Below are 25,117 nucleotides of genomic sequence, written 5' to 3' on the forward strand. Positions count from 1 at the left end.
TCAGTTATGGAACAAATTATGCTGTATTTACAGGCACCAGTTATCATATAGTGTCCTGGAAACCTATCAGGATGGCACCAGTCTACCTGGCGTCACCATCATTGCTGAACAAATAACAGTTGTTCTCTGTACAAGCGTCAGTATCAGAAAGTTACCCACCTACCTTCAATTTCCATAGAAGACAAGAAATTCTCAATCCTCAGAAACATACAATGGCCCATACAACGAATAGGTACTCCTCAGTGCCTTGGCAGAATACATACATAATATTCTTGCACTTTTTAAATGCGTCTGGCATGAACGTGAGTCCCCCACCCAATTGACGGCTGTATCACCCTGATTGTTGTACAAATGTTTTGTACGTATGGTGAATGGATGACTTATATCAGGGATGGCCAAGATTTCAGCTTGCAGGCCATGCCTGGGCCCGAGTGCTAAAATCCTGAGCCTCACATCACATTTCCCCCACTGCCATGCCTCATTGTCTGGACGTGAGGAGGGGGGAGAGGGGAAAACAGTGTACATGACACATTTCAATGGATGGCAGTTCAGTCGGAATGCATATGACTTGCTTTTATATTTCATATTTCCCCAACAACATGGATCACAAACAAAGCAAGTTTTCAGTATTAATTATTTTAGGTGTGCTGAAGACATAATTTATCTGGTACAGACTGTTGGCATACAGACAGATACAGACAATTTCACAGAGTTTCACATTCAAGTTACTACACAATCGTGACTTATTTAGTTTTGTGATTGAAAAAAGGTCTTTCACAAAATATGTCTATTGAAATATTACGAAATAAATCTCGGGTGAACAGCCTGGTATGAGTGTGCATAGGACACAATATTTCGGAAATCGATTGCTGAAATATTGTGATCATCAGGTTATGATGGCAACATGGTCGACTGCTGAAATATTGTGTCCTATGCACACTCATACCAGGCTGTTCACCCAAGATTTATTTCATCGTAAAATACGCCTGGAGAAATTGAAGAATCATATTAAAATAGTGTAGCACTCCTACAATCTCATTATGGAGACTTGGGAAACCTACTTTAAAAAAGCAATATGGACTGTTTTAATGTAAAATTATTTGTAATTAAAACTGGAATTACATGTAAATTGAAAGTGGATCACTGCTGTCAGCTGCAGCAGGACATTAAGCGGAATCATCGGTGATGAGTGTAAAGCATTCAATTAAAAATACTGGAATTATCTTGCAGGTCAATCAGTTACATCTACACAGCCACAGGGCTGCTTTCAATTGAAATGGCAAATGGTCTCAAAAACAGCTCGAAAGCAGATGTAAGATTGACAGTGTCCTCAAAACCTTTATAAAACTATCATTGTGATTCTTGCATGGCTACAATGAATTTATCAAATCTCGTACTTTCCTTAATGCCAGTGAGCTTAGGGGACTGGATTGTCTTTGTCAGAGTTTTCTTTTTAAATGCATCACCATCAAATCAGACAGTAGTTACCTTGCAGTGTGCAGTCAAGTCCATTTAAAATGGGAAGTCTGCAATGCATTCTGGATATTCTAATTTTCGTTCCTGCACTCCTTTTTCCTTCATAAATTCAACAATAACAAGATTTCGTTCCAGGCATGCCCCTTGACTTAACCAATGCACTTTGCAGTAATATATCAAGTCTCCATACTCTTCATTCATTTCCATTGAAAACTGTTGCAAATGAAAATGGAATAATGGGCGTGACTTCATAAATTTTACTATTCATGCCACCAATTTCTTCAAGTGCTCGATGCCTGCAAATTCAGCACCAAGTGCTTTTTGATGTACAGAACAATGAATCCCATCTGTCAGTTGTTTTATTTTTTGCTCTTTCATTGTCATCTAAAAGTTTATATTCCTTCTGAGTGATACTATAATGTCGTTTCATAGCAAATGAGCACTACCCATCGCTTATGCGAATTGAGAATTCTCATCCGTCCCTTCTGTCATACCCATTCATTTTAAAGGATTGTGACGGTAGATTGCTAAACTGCCTCTTTTGCTACAAACAGCCATTGGGGCATTGATAGGCCGGGCCTTGGACTGCACATGTGAAGTTTTATCATGCTGTGTCCGGCCCTGATTTATATGGACTATCAAGGTTCGGAGACATCTATCTAAATTTCACTGTAGATTTTCTCTGGACTCCTGGCCATGTCACACTCACAGGAAACTGGTGTTGCAGGTCATTTGGACAAGGAGGGTATCAGAAAGAATGCCCTAGAATTGTAGATGTCAGCCCTTACTTATGGAAGACCCTATCCTAACAACTTTTAGTGCCATGGAATTGCAGCCCATATGCTCTTTCCATTTTTGTGATCTGATTACCTATCACAGCCTTTTCCAGTCCATTTTCTTTTACGGTCTCAGCAAGGTAATTGACTTTCTTTACCCTCATAATGTGGTCTATCTCTGTTTCAAGGAATTTCAGTGTATATTTGTCATTCAACATGAATTTAGTCTTTTTGATATCCTCAGCCCCTTTTCTGCTGGTGACCCTTTCTGGGTGGCTGATCTGGATGCTCGCTTCCTTTGGGCTTTCTGAGAGTATCCCAGAGTTATTCACAAAGGGCAGGTTTTAATTCCTTCTGATTTCTTCCCTAAGAAGATCAGGCATATTACCACAAACTGAAACAGAAAAATATGTGACTTTTCTTAATAAGTGTTAAAATTGCTTATAACATGTGTTCAAAATAAAAATGTAAGAAAAACATAAGAAAGCACATCTGCTATCCTACAATCTTTCTTTTCCTTTCCTTAACTAGTGTTCAAATTGTCAGCCCCCAGAAGAGTATATTCATGATATCACTGACCATCACAAAATACAAGAAAACTTTTTTTGACAAAAAAAGCTAATTTTGAGAGTTCTTTTTCAACAGTAGTTTTTTCCCATGTTATCATTTGAAATTCTGAAATAGAGTTTATTTTCTCCATTTTACAGCAGCTTTCAGGTAGTGCAGGGTTCGCCAATCTCTTCCCCTTATTGGTTTATGTAAAATGTATTTTACGATAAGAAGACCGAAACATCCTTTCTGAGAAAAAGCGCCTGTATGGGTAGATATGAAGCAGCCTGTGTATTCAGCCTCTTGCTAACTTAACATGCATCTGCTGTAACTTTGCAAGTTAAATTGCAACTAATCTGTGAATGGAATGAGCTTCCATTAAGCTATTGTCATGTGTACACATTTGAATTTTTGCTGCAAAAATACTTCCTCGTTTAACAAGTGATGCACAGTCCACACAAGGCTGGTTGCTTTGCATACATACCACTTGTATGAAACCTTCTGTGCACAGCATTCAGTGGTGATGTAATTTCATATTGTTTTCTTCTGTAATAATAATAAGGTGTTGTGTGGCTTCCAGTCTGGTTTGAGTTTTGATTAGGGCTTTAGTGTCACTTTTGCCACTTATTTATTCAAACATCAACTTATTTGGCCTCATGTGGCAGAGCAGACTATGTTTGACTCCGGGCCTGTACAGATTGTTTCCATCAGTTCCCAAACTTAGCTAGGAAGCAATGCAGTGTGCGAGAGCAGTATAGCATTGTAGTAGGCATGGTGAACACAGTGTTGATTCCAATGTGTTGTGTGCTGTGCATGATAGAGGACAGGCTTGTTTCCGCTCACACCGATCAGCCAATGTATAAGGGGTAATAGTTTTATTATGCTCCCAGCATCCCCCCACAGTAAGTGTCAAGTTACATTATGGATATAGTAGATGGTACTAATAGATTTGATTAGCTGAAATTCACAGAGGGATCTCCTCCATATGCCAGTGTAGAATTTCTGCTCCATCTCTCTTGATGATTATGGAACTTTTAATTGATAATTATGTATTTATTATCAAGACAGCTTGCTTTTGATTTTGGTACTTAACTATTTCTCTCCATCTGTCTGCCCTTCCGTTTGCATGGGGTGGTGGCATTCTGAATTTCCTGCTAAAGTGAATGCTCTGTATGTTTAATATGTTTTAAAATATTGCAGCATTGAGTTATCAGTAGCATCTTGCAACAGAGACCAAAAAGATGGTTTCTATAAATAAAGTGTGTGGGTTTGGTGGTGATGAAATGATTAATGTCGTAATATGTTAGCAGCCATATGTTAACACTTCAGTTTTGATACACAAATGGTGTACAAACATTATTTATCTATTATCTTGTTTTATTTGTCTCTGAATGTAACTATTAACCTCAACTTTGTCTGTGTTTTTCTTTCATTTTAGTAAAAAGACTGACAACAATCAATGGTGGGAGCTGTTTGATCAGAATACATCGAGGTTTTACTACTATAATGCAACTTCTCAAAAGACTGTGTGGCACAGGCCTCAGAACTGTGACATAATTCCTTTGGCAAAACTGCAGGTATGTTATTCAGAAAAAGTATGGAAAATACTAGGGGATTTGATTTTTTGTTATAATTATAAAGAGCTTTAAATTAACTTTTTTTTGATAGCTGTTACAGTAAACTGAAGTTATTTTAGCTGTAAGTCTGCTTCTTTGACAACAGAGGTTTTATTGAACACCAATTAAGTACAAATAAATTACAGAATGTAATAGATCCTGATTCTTCTTGAATGAACAGAAGCAAAAGTTTCTAGAGACTGATTTGTTTTGGCCCTTAAAGTACTCTGGATGTTAGTGCTTGAGAACACTATTAAGTTTGTCCAGCTGGAAAACATTTGGATGCAAACCACTCTCTCGGTGTGTGGGCACGCTGTCGGTTCACTCACATAAGGCACAACATGTGGTCAAATGGAAAGTGGAGACGGCACCCAGTAAGTGCAAATCAAACATTGACAGCATGGAGTAATGAAGTCCGAATCAGTGTCCAGAAAATAATGGAGTATCGCAAGGTTGTCATAAATAAATACACTGGAGAGCACGTGGTACACATCAGTGAGCTGTGACAAGGGACACTGAGGTGGTCTATGAGAGTCCTAAAATGTGGCACTGTTGTTTATCCACAGGACCTGGCATTAGTGGATGTATAGCTCTTTGCCCAGCCTAGCAACCTTGGTGGATGTGTGTGTAATTATATTGATTGATCCATTGATATGTTGTGTGTGATTATTAGTTATTATGCACCTTTTGGCTGTTTGATTATCACCAATGGCCTAGACTGCAAATTCTGACAGTTTCAAAACTGAAGTCTTCAGATGCCAATTGAGACAGATGAACTGTAATATCTGCCTACAGTTGTGTTGTATGTTCCATAAAGATGCTGACTATAGTTTTATGATGTTTAGTTGTCAAAAGCATTTCCATAACTTTTATTCGGAATAACCTCTCTTTGATTTAATTCTGGGACTCAGTGTTCAAATTGTTAAGTAAATGAATTTTAAGAAATCATGTTTCATGATGAGCTTCAGCTGCTCATTCGAAACTAATCAAATGTCTTCTTGGCAAATCAAAACCAAATGCGGAGTGCTCATCTGCCATATAGTTTTAGCGGCAATGAAGGTTCATTTCTGCCCACACTACTTCAGAATAGGGAACATTCCCAGGTGTAAATAAATGACATTACTTGGTGGGTATGTAGAGGGGTCAAAATAATGCTATACATAGTTTTCATTTTTGCTGTTTCACTTTTAAGGGACAGAAAACACACTGAAAGGTAATTTAGCATATGAGGGTTAGAGGGAACGTCTTTGAAGCCATGAAATATATATATATGTGTTTAATGATCTTGGAAACTGTGTAATCAGCTTTTGTAGTAATTCGAAATTTTGCAGAATGCCCCACCACCTTGAATTAATTTTGCAAAATGAAAACTTTTGTTACAACACAAATTAAAGCAGCTTTCCTACCACACCGTCCTTGTGTAATAAAGCTGGTTTATGAAATTCCATTTTTGCAAAACCAGTTGTACCCAATGTGCTGTTGGAGTAATGTCAATGGAGCTAATTAAAATATAAAAACATTCATTATTATTATTATTATTATTCCAATTATTTGTTTTACTTCTCTTTTATATTTTACATTGTTATTTTACATTTTAAAATTCATGTTTTTTTTAGTTTACTGTTTCATGTGCATGAAAATAATAAATAACTCCTTATTATGGTACAAAATCATCACAGTAATGATAATCTGTTAAAAAATACTTAAAACATAACCTTTTTTTACGCCATGTGCATAAAATGACAAAGATTTCTTCATATAATACATGTGATGGACAACACAATATAAAACAAAATTCAGTAGGATTCTCAAATTGTGGTTGGCGATCCTCTAAATATTCTGATTTGTAGGAGGCACATTTCAGTACATTGGAGAACCTCAGCAAAGCAAATTGATTATGTATTAAAGACTGCAGCTTGGTTATATTGTTCAAGTGGAGATTGACATCATAATCATTCAACATAACTAGCTCTGTAAACCTTGTCACAAACTTCCTCCAACACTGAAAGCCATTTATGTCCAATGGCTGTACCTATCCCGTCAAGCCTTTAAGGGTCACCAGATGAAAAAGTTCCTTGTCCTCAGGTAAGATGCTCAAAATGGTTCTTTCACACAGGCCATGGCAAGAATCTAACTATATACAGATGTTTGTCCTGCACTGGGAAAGAAACCTTCTGTCAAATATCTTTTGACGTGGTCAGATTTTAGTTTATGGTATGTTGATACCTGCACAAGAACATTTGGGCTTCAAAAAGAGATGCTCGAATTCTTGGCCAAAACACTCCATTAGTTTCTTTCAAAACTGTGAGAAAGGGGGGTTACAAATCAGGCACTACAATGTGCTGCTGAATATTGTTTTATATTGTGTTGCCTATTGTGTGTATTACTGAAGAAATTTCATTCATTTTTATGTGCAATTTGTAAAAAACCTTATGCTTTAAGCATTTCTTTACAGGTTATCATTATTGTGAATATTTTGTATCATAAAAATAAGTTATTTATGGGAACAGTAAACTAAACTAAAAATGAATTTAAAACATAAAATAACAATTTAAACTATTAAAAAATAAGTAAAACAAATAATTAGAATAATAATGAATATTTGCATATGCATGAAAAAATGTTATGTCATTTTTTAACTTTTTAGCTTCAGCTTCAACTGAAAAAAATTTATTTTACGTTAATATCATACTCATAATACCAGCACTATTCACAAATGGTGCTCTGAAACAAGAAATGTTTGTTGGCAGAGTTGTACTGACAAGGCATTGTATGCATAATCTTACTATTGTTTCTTATTGTCTTTTAGGATATTCTTTTTTTATTTCAGAGGACCACTGCGGCACTATCAATGTGATAATGAAACATGCTATTACCTTATGTAAATAATGACTAAATTTGTTCACAATTATAATAATGACAAATAATGTTTCAATGTAAGATGTTAATTACAAATTACTTTTGAAGGACATATTATGATAACAGCATATCGCATCCACAGTTCAGTAGTGGGGAGATGTTACAAATAATTTTGTACTTTCTTAGAGATATCAGGAAGTGTTAAATGTCATTTCTAACAAATGAAAAATGGAATTTCAGCCAGTTAGTCAGTATTATTCAAGTATGTGACTTTCTCCATGTTCGACATGTCAAATAGATTTTTGACAGGCTATTAACCAAATTTACCACACAAATGGGGTTTTCTCTCAGAATACTAGTAATACTTAACAAGTTGATCATGCATTTTGCTTCAGACTGTGTATAAACTTCATGAACTCGTGTGACTCTTCAGGCTTTCCTGCCTGTTCAGTTGAATATATGAAGCTCGGATTACATTGTGTGAATTCCACATTTCTTAGAAGCAACTGATCAACATGATCATGTAGTTGCTGCTGGTTACAACTGGCAATTAGTTACTGCTACTACTTGCCAGCAGTAACCAAGTGATGGTGCCGAGCACTCATCTTGATGAAATGTTGTGGTATTTACAGAATGTGATTTGGTGTCAGAGAGCTACATCTTCTTCATGAACTGATTTTCCTTTATTTTTTGGAAATACCACTTATATTACCCTGAAAGAGTACTTCACATGTTAACATACTTAGCAGAAATTTGATACAGCAACTCCTAGCTGTTGACACAAAGGAAACCTGTGTTTGGTGATATATGTTGTCTGTGTGTTAAGCTATGGTCCAAGGCATATTTCTCTGCCTAACATTTTGTTTCCAATCCTGGAGACATCATCAGAGGCTGTAACAAACCATAAAGCATTTGTAACTTTAAGCAAGCTCAGCAAGCCAAACTGTTTATACATATCCAGGCAACGCTCAGTTTGTGAAGTCATCAGACCACTGCCTAAAATCGCGGTGTCACACTGACGTGTTATGAAGCTTTATTAATTACTAAGTCCCACAGCACATCAGCCTTCAATCCTTCTTCTTTTCTGTATACGCAGTTCAGCTTTGTTTGAGATTGTAACTGTGTTCTGAGTCATAACCTCTGATGATTTCTCCAACATTGGAATACGAAATATTAGGCAGAGAAATATGCCTTGGACCACAGCAATGTACATAAAGCAGGTATCACCAAAGATGCAAATACTGGCTCTAAAAGCCTGCAATGTGTGATAAAAAGAGAAACCACTTGCTTGGAAACTTTAGCAACCAATTTGCATGAGAAAAGAAATTGTGCACTTATTTTCAGTATTCTGAGAATGTTAGTTATGTCTTCAGTCAGAGCCTTCTTTGTATAAATTCATTAGATTTAAAAGGAGGTGGAGGAAGAGGAGAGATGAGGAGGACGTAGTGGTGGTGGTGGTGGCGGCGGCGGTGGTGGTGTATAATACTTGAAACATACAGAGTGTATCATAATTAATAACAAAAACTTGCGTAGCTGAATGTATACTAAAATAGAAGCAAAAATATTCCAGTCAACTGCTTGCAAAATAGCTGGGAATGTGTGGTTACTCTGTTGTCCATGGTTGGGAAATGTTTTAGATGCCATATTCGGCCACTGGGAAACTTTGCTGCTGATGTAAGAAGACATCTAATATGCCATATTATCAAAGGTGGATATGTTGCCTCCAAGTGTACCTGACCACAGTTCTCTAGATTTTTCTATATGGGGTCTCAGAAGTAGCACTCCCATTGATACAGTTGAAGAATTGAAGCAGTGAATTGTACAATCATGTCAACATTTATGAGCTGTTCTGAGGAGGGGGTTTGAAAGAATTTAATACTCACTGTAGAGGTAACTGCAATATTACATCCAAATGCCAAGATGACATGTAGAACGCTTCTGTTACTATGTAAGAGTGTATGGTAAACAGTAGCACACTGAAGCAGTATTGCAATTTGTGTTGAGGTAGGCCATGCGTGAAGTTTGAGTCCAATTACAAGAGGCCTTAAGTGAAATGTTTGCATTTAAAATACATTTGTCCTGAAGAGGACACTATTTCATACTAAAGTCAGTGGCAGTTGATAACCACACATTCACAGTTATCTCGCAAGTGGCTTGTATGTGGATCCAAGTATGCGAGAACATTTTTGCTTATATCAACATATATTTTCACCTGTATCAGTTTTCACTATTAATTGTCAAACATCCTGTATGAGTAAGCTTAGTATGTATTGAACTTTATTGTTGATGTGCAACTGTTTGTGTTGCTTTAAGTGGATGCATTTAATCCCTATACAAAGAGATTACACAGTTCCCATTTACAACGTGACTACTTCCTTACTATAATACCTGTGTTCATTCTGCATCAGAGTTTGAACTATTATGAAACTTCCTGAAAGATTAAAACTGTGTCAGATGGTGATCTGAATGCCTACTCAAAACTCAGGGTCCTGCTTCGGACCATGGTATGGTCCACAGTTTCTATAATGCTTCTGATCATGAGATATTTTGAATCTTGATCTGGCACCAATTTTTGTGGCATGATGTGTTGATAAACTACTTAGAAAGTGCTGTCATGCACAGGACCGTAACAATACACATTATTAGATATTAAACTAAATGTAGTTGTAGAGTGACTTACTTTTGAGACTGTTCTGATAAACAAAATAACTTATTAGTTAAGGTGACATTATGCTGAGAAGATTTTTCAGAATCACTAACAGAAGGCTTTTTAACTCCAGACTCTTAAACAAAACACTGAGCCTCTTCCTGAAGATCAAGCAGCACAAGAGGAACCAAAGAAGAAAGAGTCTGTAGCCACCCAAACACCAGGCCGTACAGTAAGGAGCTCAAAGTCTTCACACGATTCAGCAGGGACGACTGCTCCAACCCATCAGGTAATTTTAAATTGTATTTGCACTGTGTAACATCTTGTTGCTCATGTTGATTTAGATAGAATATTACATTAAGGACCTCGCATAAAATTTTGTTAAAACTGTATTGTTTATCTTGTCAAATTACAATGTTGATAACAATTCTGTGATAAATTGTGAGTGCAGGTGCTAGATCATGAAAATTGTTGAGCCCAAGTATCCAGTGAAGACACCTAACAGTTCAGGAAATTTTCATCGCAATATTGCAAGTTATGAGAAAATTTTGAGCATCAAACAAATGTCATTTCTGGCAGCTTTGAAGTTTGATCACATTTCTGCACAATGGCTCATGAAAGCATGAGAGATTACGTAGTATGCTCCCAGTATGAGAAATTAACTGCATCTGGTCTTGTAGGATGCTTCGCATTCTATTTGTTGCGAATATTGTAGGCAGCTAGGAGTATGCAGGAACTAGTCTACGTGTAGTGATTACAGCACTAGGGTCTTTTCAGGGGAGGAGGGTTTCAGATCCTTTTCTTCCTGTTCTGATTTATGTCTTAATGATCCTCCTGAATTGCTTCATTTGAATACTGGGTTGTTTCATTTGAAGGAACACAGCTGATTTCATTATCAAATCCAGCTCTAACTGAAATAGTGATTTGTCTCTAATAATCTTAAAGAGCAAGGTGGTGCAGTGGTTAGCACATTAGACTCGCATTCGGGAGGATGACGGTTCAAACCCATGTCCAGCCGTCCTGATTCACGTTTTATGTGATTGCCCGAAATTGCTTCAGGCAAATGCCGGGATGGTTCCATTGCAAGTGCATGGCCAGTTTCCTTCCCCATCCTTCCCTAATCTGACCTTATACTCCATCTGTAATGACATTGTTGTTGACAGGACATTGAATACTAATCTCCTCCTCCTCTCTAGTAATCTTCATGTTGACTGAACACGAAGTTACAATCATCCTTTCTTTATGTACAAGTAGCTTTGATATGATGATGTGAGAATGTGAGTGGGACAAGTGTATGCTTCAATGTAGGGATAAGAGGTATAATAAAACCTCAAAGTTTTCTGCCTATGGGACCATACGGCAAAGCCATCCTCTGTTTACATTTAGAGAGCGGATTCAGTTAAAATGGTTTTTTCTTTTAAGCCATCTGATGTTTTAAATTAATTTGGAAATAGTTTGTAACTTCATTGATCCTTGTAATTCATTGAGTTGTGCTCTCATGCTCATGAACACTACGTAGAAACTTGTCATGGGGTCAATGCTGGCAACTGAATTTTCTTACAGTTGCCTTATACACATCCTAAAGTTTGTATCTGTGCATAGATGCCATACATTAGAGTTCATGGTGGTCAAGGGCTTAGCACTCGAGCTTCATAAGGCAAACGTGTATGAGGCAACAGTTCGACTCCCGCTCAAACCATCATTTTAGTATACAAGTGTAAATTCTGTGATATTCAAAAAATTTACACCTACACTATTTATTCTTGCTACATTAGAAACGTCTGACTGTCACACATGTTTACTGCCAAATGGGGCCTGCCTCTGTATCTGCAGCTCGAAGCACCGAAGTCCAAAGTAGTTCCGCGTACCTTACCAGATTGCATGTATAAGGGACTTCATAAATCACAACGTGCCTACAGTTTCAGGGAAACTCTATGCGTTTCTTAATTTACTTGACAATAGATATAAATATATTTGTGCTAGTAATTAAATTTAATTAAAAATAGTAAGTAGTCAAATAACATGAAATTCACTAAAACTTCATGCAAATACATGTAGTTTTTATTAATTATATTACCACTCAAATGTCATAAAAATTGAATAATATGACCAGTGATGGAAAAAATACAGATTGAGAATTAAGTCTTGAGTAGTTGGAGTCGGACCGTCACCTCATACATGTTCGTATTACGAAGCTCGAACGTTAACCACTTGACCACTTGACCACAATGAACTATAACATCCAGCACCTGCACACACACAGACATGTAAAACTTCTGTTGCGATTTTCTTGAAATTGCCAGAGTAGTGCACCTTACTACTTGCATGTTATGTTGTTTTAATGGCCTACTAAAGGTGTACAAAGTTTGAAATAAATCTGTGATCCCAACATCGTGGCCTCCCCTTTTCAGTTCAATTTCACATACGTATTTCAACTAGATCTTTTTCAAATATCCTCTCTAAGTAATTGACATATGTTTCATTTCATTGAATGTTTTCATTTTAATTTGTTTGCAGCATGACAAGACTGAAACCATAAGAAATTCAAGGTTAGCAGCTACTGGTAGTGGTAAGATATCTGTTAGTTCCGAGACACAGACATCGCCTTCAGGATCTCCGAGATCTGGACGACACTCTCACCATCATCGCCACCATCACAGGCACCATCAGACGAGTAGGCCAGTTGAAGATGTCGGACATCGATCTACTGCGTGGTACACACGAACAGCTCATTCTCAGGTACTTTTAATAGTGGAAATAGTTGCATTTGAAAAGGGAACTAATGGTAGTGTTATGAAACGAAAATTTGTAGCATCAAAGCTGCTGCTGTTCCTATCATGTAAGCAAAGGAAAATGTTACAAACTCAGTGCAAAGAAATCCACATTTTTTTAATATGTTACGATAAATCAACTGAGATTGTTTTTTTTATCTGAATGCATGGTTTTATGGTGATATGTAATGATGAAATTCTCTCAAGCTTCCAGCCATGTCAAGTGGTTTAAAATCCATTTTAAACTACTTGATGTGGCTGGAATCTCAAGAGAATTTTATCATCCTTTTTACCATTTGGTTATATAATTTGTTCATAATTTATATTCTAATTATAGTTAGTATCATGCCAAATGATTAAATTAAAATATTCGTGTGCAGAACTTGTGAATTAGTGTACAATTAAAAGCCAATCAGTAGCAGTTTAATCTACACATGATGGGTAGCTTTTGTTGGTGGAACTCAATTTGTGGACCAAATTTTACTTCATCATTGTTTCATAAACAGGATTTTCTTATACGCAACAGATGGAAATTACCCTAAAATCCTCAAAAGTTTGCCTTAATATGATAATGCTGCACATATGCACATCCAAATGAAATAGAAATACCATATGCACAATCAAATGAAATAGAAATAACATACGCAATTAACTTCACACAAGACTAACAGATGGGAAATAATACATCCACCAGAATAGTTACAGGTTGAGCTGTTACAATGAGTACCATCTGTATGTATCTTTTCTCTGTATATCTGCTACGAACCAGATCAGCTAACATTTTTAAGTGATATCATTTATATTTTACAGTTTCTTTTTTTATTTGGTACTTTTTCATAAGCTTTATCTCTGAATAATTAATCAGCAATCTAGTTAATGTTTCTCATCCATGGTACAGATTAAGCTTTTGTTCATTGTGTTACTTTCCCCTTATTTTGAAATTTGTTGTTTAAGCCCCTCTTCTGTCCAAAAATTCAATGTCAGTCCCTTCCCCATCTTTATCACTTATTGCTCCATTAGTTTTCTTTAGTAACTCATACCTCAAGCTAACTTCTGCTGTACCATTACAGCCCTCATTTACAGTTTTTTTATTATTATTAATTGCAACTTTGCAGGCAACCATATCACATCAGAAGTGTTGCCCTGTTTCATGTGAAAATCCCAATACATTATCCCCACTTTTAAACATGTTTTGTATGATTTTACTTTTCAGTTTTACGGAGAAGTGTAGTCTTGCTCTGAAAAAATTAGAACAAAAGGAAAATTAATTATAAAATTAAGTGACTGGGTGGAAAGGTAGGGTCAGAAATGAAGAGAAAGGGAGTTGCTGAGTAAGGAAGTGGTAGGTAACAGTTGGAATTAATTTGAGTTAATGCTCAGGCGAGTGAATCTGAACCAAGCACATGCCAAGAGTGAAAAATTGAAACATTGTGCAATAAGTCATAGTGTACTTAGAATGTTTTGCAACAGGATATTTAGTATTATAGATGTATATACATCATTGTCCATTCATCCTTGTTGAAAGCTAAGTGGTGATAATGTTAACAGAATAGTTGCACTTCAGCTGATACAACATGTGTTGTTTCACATGTGGCTTTTTCTTTAATGGTGTAGGTGTTGCCAGTGCTAAGGCTGGAATAAGTACTTGCAGAAGTGTGCATAGGTGTAAGTATTGCAATGGAGGGTATCATAATGATGAGACATTTGTGGTGTAGAAATTGATTGAAGAGACACTGTTGAACTACAAAAAATGTATGCACCTGTAAACTTCCAGGCTTCTGGTCCTGCATTGGTACACTTACGTTACGAGACTCTACTGCAAGAGGAGTCGCTGCCCTCCTCTTACTTCCACTCAAATAATACACTACAAGATATTTGATACAAGAACCACATTCATTATTTCAGATGGCAATATACAACACATTCCACTAACTGCAGAGTTTTTCAGGCTCAGCTGCGCGGAGTGGCCGCGCAGTATGAGGCGCCATGTCACGGACTGCGCGGCCCTTTCCGCCAGAGGTTCGAGTCCTCCCTCGGGCATGGGTGTGTGTGTTGTTCTTGGTGTAAGTTAGTTTAAGTAGTGTGTAAGTCTAGGGACCAGTGACCTCAGCAGTTTGATCCCTTAGCGATGTCCATTTGCTGCAGCTGTTTTAGGTACTCAGTGGACTACTTCCAAGAACTGATACAGCTGTTGTACATGTTGTCACCTGCAACACTTGTGGATTGTAATTTCATGGGTAGAGAGTTTAGGATGGATCATAAGGGCTGCATCTTTAAATCTCACATGCTCTAGTTGTCAAGAGACTTGTTGTGATTCACCAAACTGGTCTACAAACCTCCAGTTTCCATCAATAGCTGTATGTTGCTGAATGAATGTGTGCCTCACTGATTTACCTTTCTTGGATACAACCTTGCGTGGAGTTGGAAGACTCCTACATGACAAAACCCAACCAATATTGTGTCAATCAGTGTTTTATGACTTGATTTTTCCAGTCTTTCCTTGCCTAAGATGCCAAAGAAAACATCTGCCCCCAAAATAATATGTATTCTGGCTGGTTTGTATAAATCTTGATCAGCAAGTGCTGAACAAATGGAACGTTTCAAGCTCATTATGTCGATGTACTTAGATGGAAATTCATTGGTGAAGTTGTCCACAATACCTTAAGTGGTTATAATACGAGACTATCAAGCTAGGAAGATACATCAATGTTTACAAGCATGGAATACAGAAGTGGCAAAGCTACTGTTTGTACTATTCACAGACAATGACCATTTGCTGAGTTACAGCTTTAGTTTGTTGGCTAAGCCGTCAAACTTAAAAAGGCAGTTGGACTGGCACTCTCTAGTAGCACCCTACAAGACTGCAGATGTGGCAGCTGTCATTCAGTCTCCTTTTAGTAGGCTGATCAAACACAGTGCACCTTCTAGAGTCACCACTCTGGCTACACTTTGTGTCATATGACTTATGGAGCAACATGCTGTGATTTGCATTACATACCTCTCAAGTACAAGCCTTGCACATGCTAGCAGAGTGCCCAGGCCAAATGCACAAGAAACACAGCATTTATTTTTTGTAGCAGATGCCCATCGATCATTGATACTCAGTGGTTGAAACCCACTGTATTTGGTGAGCGCATGAGGTTTGTTACAAAATTTGCAATTTCCTTTTTTTTATTGGCATAAGCCACAGGTGCCTTCCTCTCAAGTTTCATTTGACTTATGGAACTGGAATTGCCTTGCAAATCTTCTCAAGGGCTGTTCCTAAAGCTAACCGACTCGAAAGCTTTCATCTTGTCTCCAAAAAATTCACCAGTTGGTTTAGAGTGGTGAATGTACTCAGAAATTTTAACCTCCCACATATGATAATCTGTGGCTTGCAAACCAGGCAGAATTGCTTCCAAAAGAATCACTTCATGAAATGAGACATCGGCTAAAGGGCCCCTAAAGCTTCAAACAGCTACATACCTGATAAAATAGGTGATTGTAATCGTTCACCATGCCACGACTGACTGTAGGTAAGACCAACAAAGCTTTTGCATCCCTGGCTGCAGTTATTTTGGGATTGTCATATCTCTGCATGATAAGCCCCGAAGCAATCAATAGGTTTTCTGATGTAACGGATAAAGGTCTCAAAAGAACCTTTGCTTCACCTCATTAAGTACAAGTAAGATAGCGAAATTTCTGCAAGTCATCAAATGAGTTATTGCGTGGAGTCAGGAAGGGTATATGGTGACTAGTTGTCACTAGCATTGCCAAAACCCCATACAACAATGTCGACCCTGTAGAGTAACAGGAGAAGGCAGGCAAGAAGACTATCAGTTGAGTTATAGTTCATAATTAAACTAAAAAAATGCATCCCTGTTGGACAATCACCTAAGGCAGTCACCTTCAAAGGTTGATAAGTTAATACATAGTAACTTCAAAGACTTGACACTGCATGACCAATTCAACAGTTCCATTGTTTGTGATAGGTTAGCTTTCCTCTTTATTAAACCCTTTATAGTAGCATCAATGAAATCCCAGAAATCCTCAAATTATGCCCTATCCTTATTATGATCCATAGATTCATCTTCAATTTCCAGCAGGGCTGGACCCAACTCAAAATCAGTCTGAATCCATGTTAATCTATTTAATTTTGGTTCTAGTATTTCTGTGCTAGGACTGTCTACTGTCTACCTGTGCATATAAGAGCAGCCTTTGCAACACCTCTCGGTTCAGCCACTCTTGTTCTCCTGCAAGAGTCCATTTTGGAAATGGATAGATGGTAGCAGGAAGCCAACAGTTGCACTAATTTCCCAAGCATCTTAGTCAGTCCTAGATGTATTGAGTCATTTAGAAACTAATTTATTGATTTACTTCTCAAAGAACATCATCTTGCCATATATATAATTATCTGTACTCACTCCTTGAATTGAGGTTCATTATATCCACTGTTCTTCCACAGAACTACGGGTAGTCTACTCCTCTCACACCCTCCCCCTGCTATAACCTATAAGTATGAATGCTCAGAGTCAGAGTGGCTATAGTGTAACACAAAATATGCTTAACATTACACTCGTTATCAGTTTAACAGTATGAGTAGTCTTGATTCTACTTCTTAGTCAAAGTAACACTGAACATTACAGATGGTAACTTGCATTTGAAAATGTACTCAGTTTCTGCCACCCACACTGCATTAACTTCTGTTCATCTGTCCTGTTGTTGGGGACTACTTTCTCCCCTCTCCCCTCCCTCACCTTCCTGGCTGTTTCACACAGAGAGGTGAGCATCTCTTTTCTTTTTTTTTTCTCCATTGGTTGACATTTTTGTCCATTTTGATGCTCTTAATAATTGGTTCATCTAACTACAAGAACACACAGATAATAACGAACTCAAAACATTATTACTGCAAGTATTTGATACAGAAAAGCCACTTTCCATGGAGTGGCTGTCGTAGTAGTTCTAGGCATGTTGGCTAAAGTAAAAATCAGAAAACATGTGAGGCTGGCTGGGCCTGACTCTCAAAGCCATTGGCCGGCTGGGAGAGTGCATTATAGAGAGGCTATGCTCACATCTGAGGGGGGGGGGGGGGGGGGCTCTGCTGGTGCTGGCATCTTGTTGCAACTTCTGTGGCTTGCTGTACAGCTTGATGCCTGGATCACGGTTGTGGAATCTTATGTGGGTCAGTACACCCCTCCCCCTTTGGAGGTGGAGTATTGCTGATTCCCTGGGCCAGGAGTGAATGACCGCAATTTGGAGATGGTGCCTACATCCATGGGGGCCTTGGATGCTGGAGGGGAGAGCGAGTCCCACTCGGCAGAGACCTTGGAATATGGATGAAAGTGGCTGGCACAAAGAGTGCCCCGACGCCCCCCTTGTGGGAGCATGAGATGACAGGACAAGTGACAGGCAATCCAAGCCTTGATCTGTCGTGACGGTCTGCAGCAGTGGGGAAGGTAGAGGCGACTTCGCCTCAGGTTGAAGCCACGCAGGAGACATCAAACTGGTGAGGGTTGTGTCCACTGGCTGGAGGGGCACCAGAGCCACTGCTGGTGGCTGTGATGTCGAAGGCTCATTGGGCGGTGTTGCCGCAAGCGAAGAATGAGGCAGGAACTCCGGTGTATAGGAGGCACTGAGCAACGAAGGCACCAGCGAAGATGGTAGTGCAGCGAGGAGGAGTGGGCAGGTGCCCACCTGAACTCGGAGCTGATTTTGATGACGCCAGACCTCCTGGTGTCCTGTCTGGAAAGTGAAGACAGTGGCTGTTCTGATGCATGACGGTTGCAGGTAACCACCGGGGTGCCAACAAAAACCACGTACTCAGACTTCCATCCCTGGCAGAAAGCACAGTACAGTGGAACATGACAGTGGGTGGGAACCCGGATGGAGGAGGTGGAGCAACATCTGCAGCTGGTGCCTGTGAAGAAGCTCAGCAGAGCTACAGGAACCAATAGGAGTCATCCGGTAGGCCATCAGAAAAACCAGTAAAATGCATCCTTGGTGGGAAACTGTTGCAGATATGTTTTCATCTAAGCCTTAAAGGTGCAAACCATGCACTCGGCCTCCCCATTAGACTGAGGATGAAAGGGAAGGGGACGAACATGGCGAATGCCCAACCCCACGAAGAAATCATGAAATGCTTGGAATAGGAACTGAAGTCTGTTGTGAGAAATGAGAGTAACTGGGAGACCTTCCACAGAAAATTTTTTTGAAACCGCCTCGATAATAACCCTCTGCAGTGGCCAAGGAGCACAAGACCATGCATTTAAAACACGAAAATGCGACAGTGATGATCAGCCAAAAAACATTCAGAAGTGGACTCATAAAATCCCTCTCCCAGGGCTGGGTCACTGGTGGCCATGGATAAAGCAAAGCCTTGGGAGCTGTCTGCTTGCTTGTGCACCAAGGACACACAGCCACCAAATGCTCCAGCTCCCAGTCCATGCCAGGCCAGTACACGTCTGCGAGCCAAGGCTTTGGTGTGGAGAAACACCCCAGTGACCTTCATGCAACATCTGTAAGACATCCCACTGCAAACCCCTGGGAATGACCACTCTGGGCTGTGTCATCCATGGAGAGGAGGAGTACCCTGTCTTAAGACTGAGACATGATGGCACATGACAAAATAGTTATGAAGCAGATTGAAAGTGTGGCGGGGAGGATGAGACATCCAACCCTGCTGGACAAGGTGCATAACCTGCTTGAGGACAGAGTCAGATGCTGTGGCCCTTGTGACCTGGGTACTAGTGATCAGAAAGCTGTCTACCACCAGGCGGCATCCAAATTGAAACACATAAGCTCCTTTCTGTCAAACTCAGGGTCTCGACCAATGGGCAGCCGAGATAAGGCTTTTGTGTTGGCATGGTGCACAGTGGGGCATTGCACTGAAATCTCTTGAATTGCTTCAGTAGTCCCAAAATATATCCAGTGAAGTTTCTTATGGCGCATGAAAACAAAAGGAAATCCATGGAGCCAAATCTGGACTGCAGAATGGTTGGAGCAGTGGTGACACATTGTTTGACGTTCCTCCCGTACAATTAGTAGCATGTTACTTAGCTAAACAGCTGGAATTGTTGTACCAAGCTGAATGTCACCCACCAGATCTAAAAATATTTAAATTATGACATGAATAAGTGAAGTAAATCTGGAGGACTGGCATATGCTACTGAGTATTGAAATTGTACTGAAGCTTTCTACAATGAGGTAACTTTTAGTCCTGGTGCTCTTTGAAAACACTATGGACTCTTTCAGTGCCTGCCTGCCCATACCTCTTCTGTGACTTGTGTATTATAGCTGCTGCCACACCTGACTTTTCAGGTTTTCAGATCTTGTCCATTGCAGACTTGTCTCCAGTGTTTTATCCATATCTACATTTATACTCCACAAGCTATCTTGCAGTGTGTGGCAGAGGATGGAGAGTGTGTCACTATAATTTCTCAAAGTGCTATTCCATCCACAGATGGTGTGCAAGATGAAGGACACAATAAGTCCCTTTATAAGCTTGGATTTCACAAAGTTTACCGTCATGGTCATTTCACGAAGTATATTTGGAGGGAATTCGTATTTTCCCGTACTCTCCTTGCAATGTACACTCAGAGTTTTTTAACACTAGGCCTTACTGTGGTGCACAGTGCCCTGGTGGAGAATCTGCCATTACAGTGGGATGAATATCTCCATTGTGCTCTCATGCCAACAAAATGAATCCATGAAAACATGCACAGCTCTTCTTTGAATCTTCTCTTCTCCAGACAGTGAGCAATAATCTAGAAGCAGTCAAATGTGGTTTGTGTAAACTACTTTCTTCATGAATGAATTGCATTTGGTAGTGAGCTTACACAAACATTGGATTACGACCTTGTGGATGGTGCTGGAAGCTCGTTGATGCTATTTGACCAGACTGCTGATCAATGTAGGGAAGTTATAACACCATAAAATTGTAGCCAAATGGAGGAAGTCTCGCAGAGGATTGGCACTTGGTGCAATAACTGGCAGTTGACCCTCAACAAAAACAAACTAGGATGACCAGGTAAGTCATCTTGGAAGTTGGGAAAATGCCAGACTGAGATTCATTGGAAAATTCTAGGAAACATAATAATCCGAGCTTATAAAGAAACTTATTGGCATTTGTTCGCCTTGTGCTGTTTTCATGACTGGAACAGGAAACCGGGAAATTAAAATGGTATAATGCTATAACCTCTGCTACATTCTGTAAGGTGCTTTAAGAAGTGGAGATGTTACATTTAGATGTAATATATGAGATGATTCTGTGATGCAATCGTTGACACTTCTGGAGGTAGTAAATACCTTTTAACACTTATTCTTTGTGTCTTATAAAAATGAGTTTAATTAAAATGAGTGATTTACTCATCTCTCAGAGCACAGCACATAATTGATTATTAGGCCTTTGGTGGGTTTCTCTGACCTAAAACTAAGTAAAAAAATTTCACATGCCCATACCATATGTACTCTGGTACATGAGAAGCCACTTTTTGCATGTAGCACATGCCTGATATATTCTAGATGGTCTTAAATTTATTTACTTCTACATTACAAGTTGTGTTTCCAACTTGTGAGAGAAGCTAGCTGTCTTCCCCACTTTACCTAGTCATTTAAACAAACTGCAGATTGGTCATTAAATTCAGTGATAAGCACCATTGGTGAGCCACAATTTGCAGCTGACTGCACCAGTGTACTTAGTAACTGCTGACAGAATTTTCTCCACATGGGCCAGGGAGGGGAGGGGGGGGGGGGATGAGGCCCACAACAAACATGCAAAGTGCACTAGGCATCCTTTTCTGACCTGACATAGCTATTAGATTTGTGCTTAAGTTCATAGTGTATTTGCTTTGCAGTTTGTATTCCAATTTTCCGATTGCTATGGGTTTATGTATTGAATGTCATTTTTTTATTTGTAGTTCACTGTTGCTATTTGAGTTTACATTTTGTCATTTGGAGATACTGAGAGGAGCTGACGACACTAGAAAATGGAGTGCAAAGTGGAGAAATTGGAACATTTCTGACATAGTCTTCTGTTTGAGTTCAGTAGAGGGTTGACAACAGCAGAGGCAGCCAGAAACATTAGTGTCCTGTATGGGGATAATGCCATTGGACAGAGCACAACAAGAAAATAGTTTTCTCGTTTTAAGGATTGTTTCGACATTAGTGACTCTCCACATTGAGGAAGACGTTTGGGGTTTGATGAAGATTCTTTGAATGCATTAATTCACAATGATTCATGTCAGTGTACTCGAGACTTGGCAACTGTGATGAACTGTGATCATTGTGCGACGTTTGCATGCAGTTGGGAAGGTTCAAAAATTGAGTGTATGAGTATTATATGCTCTAAGCCAAAATTGCAAAAATCAGTGAGTGGCCATACCTGCATCTCTGCTTGCTTGTCATCAATTGGCTCATCAACAACACTGACCAATCCTATTCATTGTTATTGTTGCTGACGAGAAATGGTGTCTTCATGCTGACATAAGGAAAAGAAAGGAATGGTTGAGCCCAAACAAAGCAGCAACTTCCCATACAAAGACCTGCACATGTCTACGAAAGATAATGTTACACATCTTGTGTAACAGTGGCGGTGTGGTATACTACAAATTACTTCCCCCTAGGTGTACCCATCACTGCTGATATTTATTGTCAACAACTGAAATGTCTTGCAGACTGTGACAACGTGATGTACTACAAATTGCTTCCCCCTAGGTGTACCATCACTGACATTTATTGTCAACAACTGAGACATCTTGCAGATGCAGCACAACAACAACAACAACAACCAGAAAGACTATGTGAAGTGTTGTGACTCATGATAATACCCACCTGTGTTCTGCTAGACTAACAAATTGGGTTGAAAGTCATTCCACACCCACCTTATAGACTTCATCTTGCAACCTCAGATTTTCACTTTTTCCACTCTCCATCAAACAACCTTCAAGGAACTTCCCTTCTGGATAAAAATGCACTCGTAACATGGCTCAGTGAGTTCTTCACCTCAAAACCATGGGATTTCTGCAGTCATAGAATCGAAAATTTACCCCGGGGTCGACAGACTATTGTAAATTGTGAAGGAAAATATATTATTGATGACTATTGTCCCTATTATGTGTATCATTTGTGTTTTTTAAACTTACGGAAAAATTCTAGGAACTCAATCGCCAACCCAATATTTTCCTAAAGGGACTTGGTTACCTACTTAACACTGAAATTCTGAATGTACCCCCTCTCTGTGTTTGTGTGAACCTACTTTCTTGATTCATGGTCTTGGTAGACTTTCCTATGTGCTTCCCAAATATTTACATTTCCCTACCCCTTCCTCTCACTTTTTGCCATTAAAAAGTAATGTTCTTTTCACCTTTTGTTCACGTGAATGCTTGTTGTCATCTGGCAAGTAGAAGTTGAATCATAATACGTGGTATTTATGTTTTATGTTTCTGTGTTCCTCCATCTTACTTCAGTATTATCACTTTTTTGTATATAAATATATATTCTTAGTGTTAGTGTTTTAGCAGTATGCCTGCCTTGTTTTAGTAGTGACCACTAACGGGATGTTTTAAAACTAATCTGTTTAGCTGTTTCAGAGTTTTATTCACATGTCCAATCCATTTGTAGCAGATTAAAAGTCTGTGCCAGATGGGGACTTCAACCTGGAACCTTTGTCTTTGACAGCCTAATGCTTTCCCGACCGAGCTTTCTAGGCATAACTCAGAGCCTGCTGCCTCAGGTTTATATCTGCCAGTACCTCTCCTACTTTACCAAAGAGCCCTGTAAAGTCTGAAAAGTAGGGGAGAGGTACTGGCAGAAGTAAAGCTCTGAGAATGAGTTGTGAGTCATGCCTGGATTAGCTATCCAGTGGGACATTTGCCCACAAAAGCCAGGTTTGAGTCCTGGTCTGACACACAGTTTTAGTCAGCCAGGAAGTTTCTGTTCACTGTACCCTCTGCTTCTGAGTGCAAAATCATTCTAGATATACTGTTTCTAGTACAACTTAAACCCCATCCTTGTCTTTTAATTTTTCATAAGTTTTGTGTTTACAGAGTATATCTGTATTGGACTGTTTTGTAACCAGCCTATTGCTTGAAATCATAAATTTTGAACGCTGTTCACATGTGTGTCTTTCCTTCACCACCACCCTCTCCCTCCTCCTCCTCCCCTCCCCTCCCCTCCCGTCTCCCCATTCTCTCTCTCTCTCTCTCTCTCTCTCTCTCTCTCTCTCTGTGTGTGTGTGTGTGTGTGTGTGTGTGTGTGTGTGTGTGTGTGTGTGTGTGTGTGTCTGTCCCTCATTGCTGGGAATGATTCTAGTTCTAACAGTGATGAGTTATTTTCTCTTATTTATTGCAAAAATATTTCTTCTCAATTTAATCCATTTCAGAGTGCTCTGTATACATGATTATAGTTCTTTTAACATTATCAGAAGTTTTATCTGAAATTACTGCAGGATTCTGGGCGATCAAGTGACTCGAGTTCAGTATCGCACAGCCGCACATCACTGGAATCAGGGTATCGTCTTTTAGAATCTCCACACCATCATCACAATCACCACAGCCACCGATACACAAACCCAGCTGGCCTTTCCCCACCACCTCCGCAACCTGCTGCTGATCACAGACATAGAGAAGCTGGCATGGGCCTTACTCTGTCTACAAGCACTCCTCTTTTCAAGAAGAAACCGTTAGGAGAAGCAAATTCACAGGTAATGGTCCTCGAAGCTGCAAATTTGAAGTAGAAGCTGGCAAAAGGAATGAGTATGACTTGAATGTTTTCAGTTTCTTGCTTTGTCTGTTTGTTTTTATGGTTTAATACCTATTTTGACTCTTTTTGAAGCATGTTACCATCTTGAATGGTCTCCAGCCAACTATATATAGCAAATTAAATGGGACAAGGAGAAGGTAAAAAGTGCATGATTAGAATAAAGTTCATTTGTTCAAGATAGTCTTTGTGTCAGAGAACTGACTGCAGATATAAGTTTATACAAGGGTAGTTCCTCTTAAAAGACGTTGGTCTGTTATAACATATTTCAGTGTTGAAAGGTGGTGTTCAGCCATAGGACACAAGAGGTAGAGGAAGGAACAGAAATAGTGCAAATATATTAATCCATCTGAAGAATGACCAAAACAGTACAAGTAATTGCACTCATAGCTGCCTTAAAGTAAGTCATTTCTACAACATGTGTTGATTTTTGGCAGATTTAAATTAAAGGCATTAGTGTTGGCATTCAAAATCTGATTCTGCTCATTAAAGCTACTGAGTAGAGAAAATATTTCACATGCAATGATAGTTGACTTACAGTATGGTCTTAGATTGACAAATGGGCACCCACTGATCTAATTTGCAAGCCAGTAACCCTTATGAAACATATGGAGTTGAAGCATTTTCTAGTTTCTGAGGACCAGCAGACATTCTTTGTTTGAGGCAGGGCATAAAGATTATGTTACGGGG

At 39.0% G+C, this 25,117-nt stretch overlaps 1 protein-coding gene across 2 annotated transcripts in view; it reads left to right on the forward strand.

Annotated features, from left to right (window-relative positions):
• The window catches only part of LOC126248888 (uncharacterized), a 349,630-nt gene that overhangs the window by 162,091 nt on the left and 162,422 nt on the right, over window positions 1-25,117 (forward strand). For both annotated transcript variants that reach the window (XM_049950347.1, XM_049950348.1), the window contains exons 3-6: window positions 4,240-4,378; window positions 10,057-10,212; window positions 12,441-12,662; window positions 24,117-24,371. In XM_049950347.1, the coding sequence (XP_049806304.1) occupies window positions 4,240-4,378; window positions 10,057-10,212; window positions 12,441-12,662; window positions 24,117-24,371 (772 nt within the window). The remainder of the gene's footprint in view (window positions 1-4,239; window positions 4,379-10,056; window positions 10,213-12,440; window positions 12,663-24,116; window positions 24,372-25,117) is intronic.

The sequence above is a fragment of the Schistocerca nitens genome, chromosome 3 (assembly GCF_023898315.1).
Source record: "Schistocerca nitens isolate TAMUIC-IGC-003100 chromosome 3, iqSchNite1.1, whole genome shotgun sequence".
NCBI lineage: Eukaryota > Metazoa > Arthropoda > Insecta > Orthoptera > Acrididae > Schistocerca > Schistocerca nitens.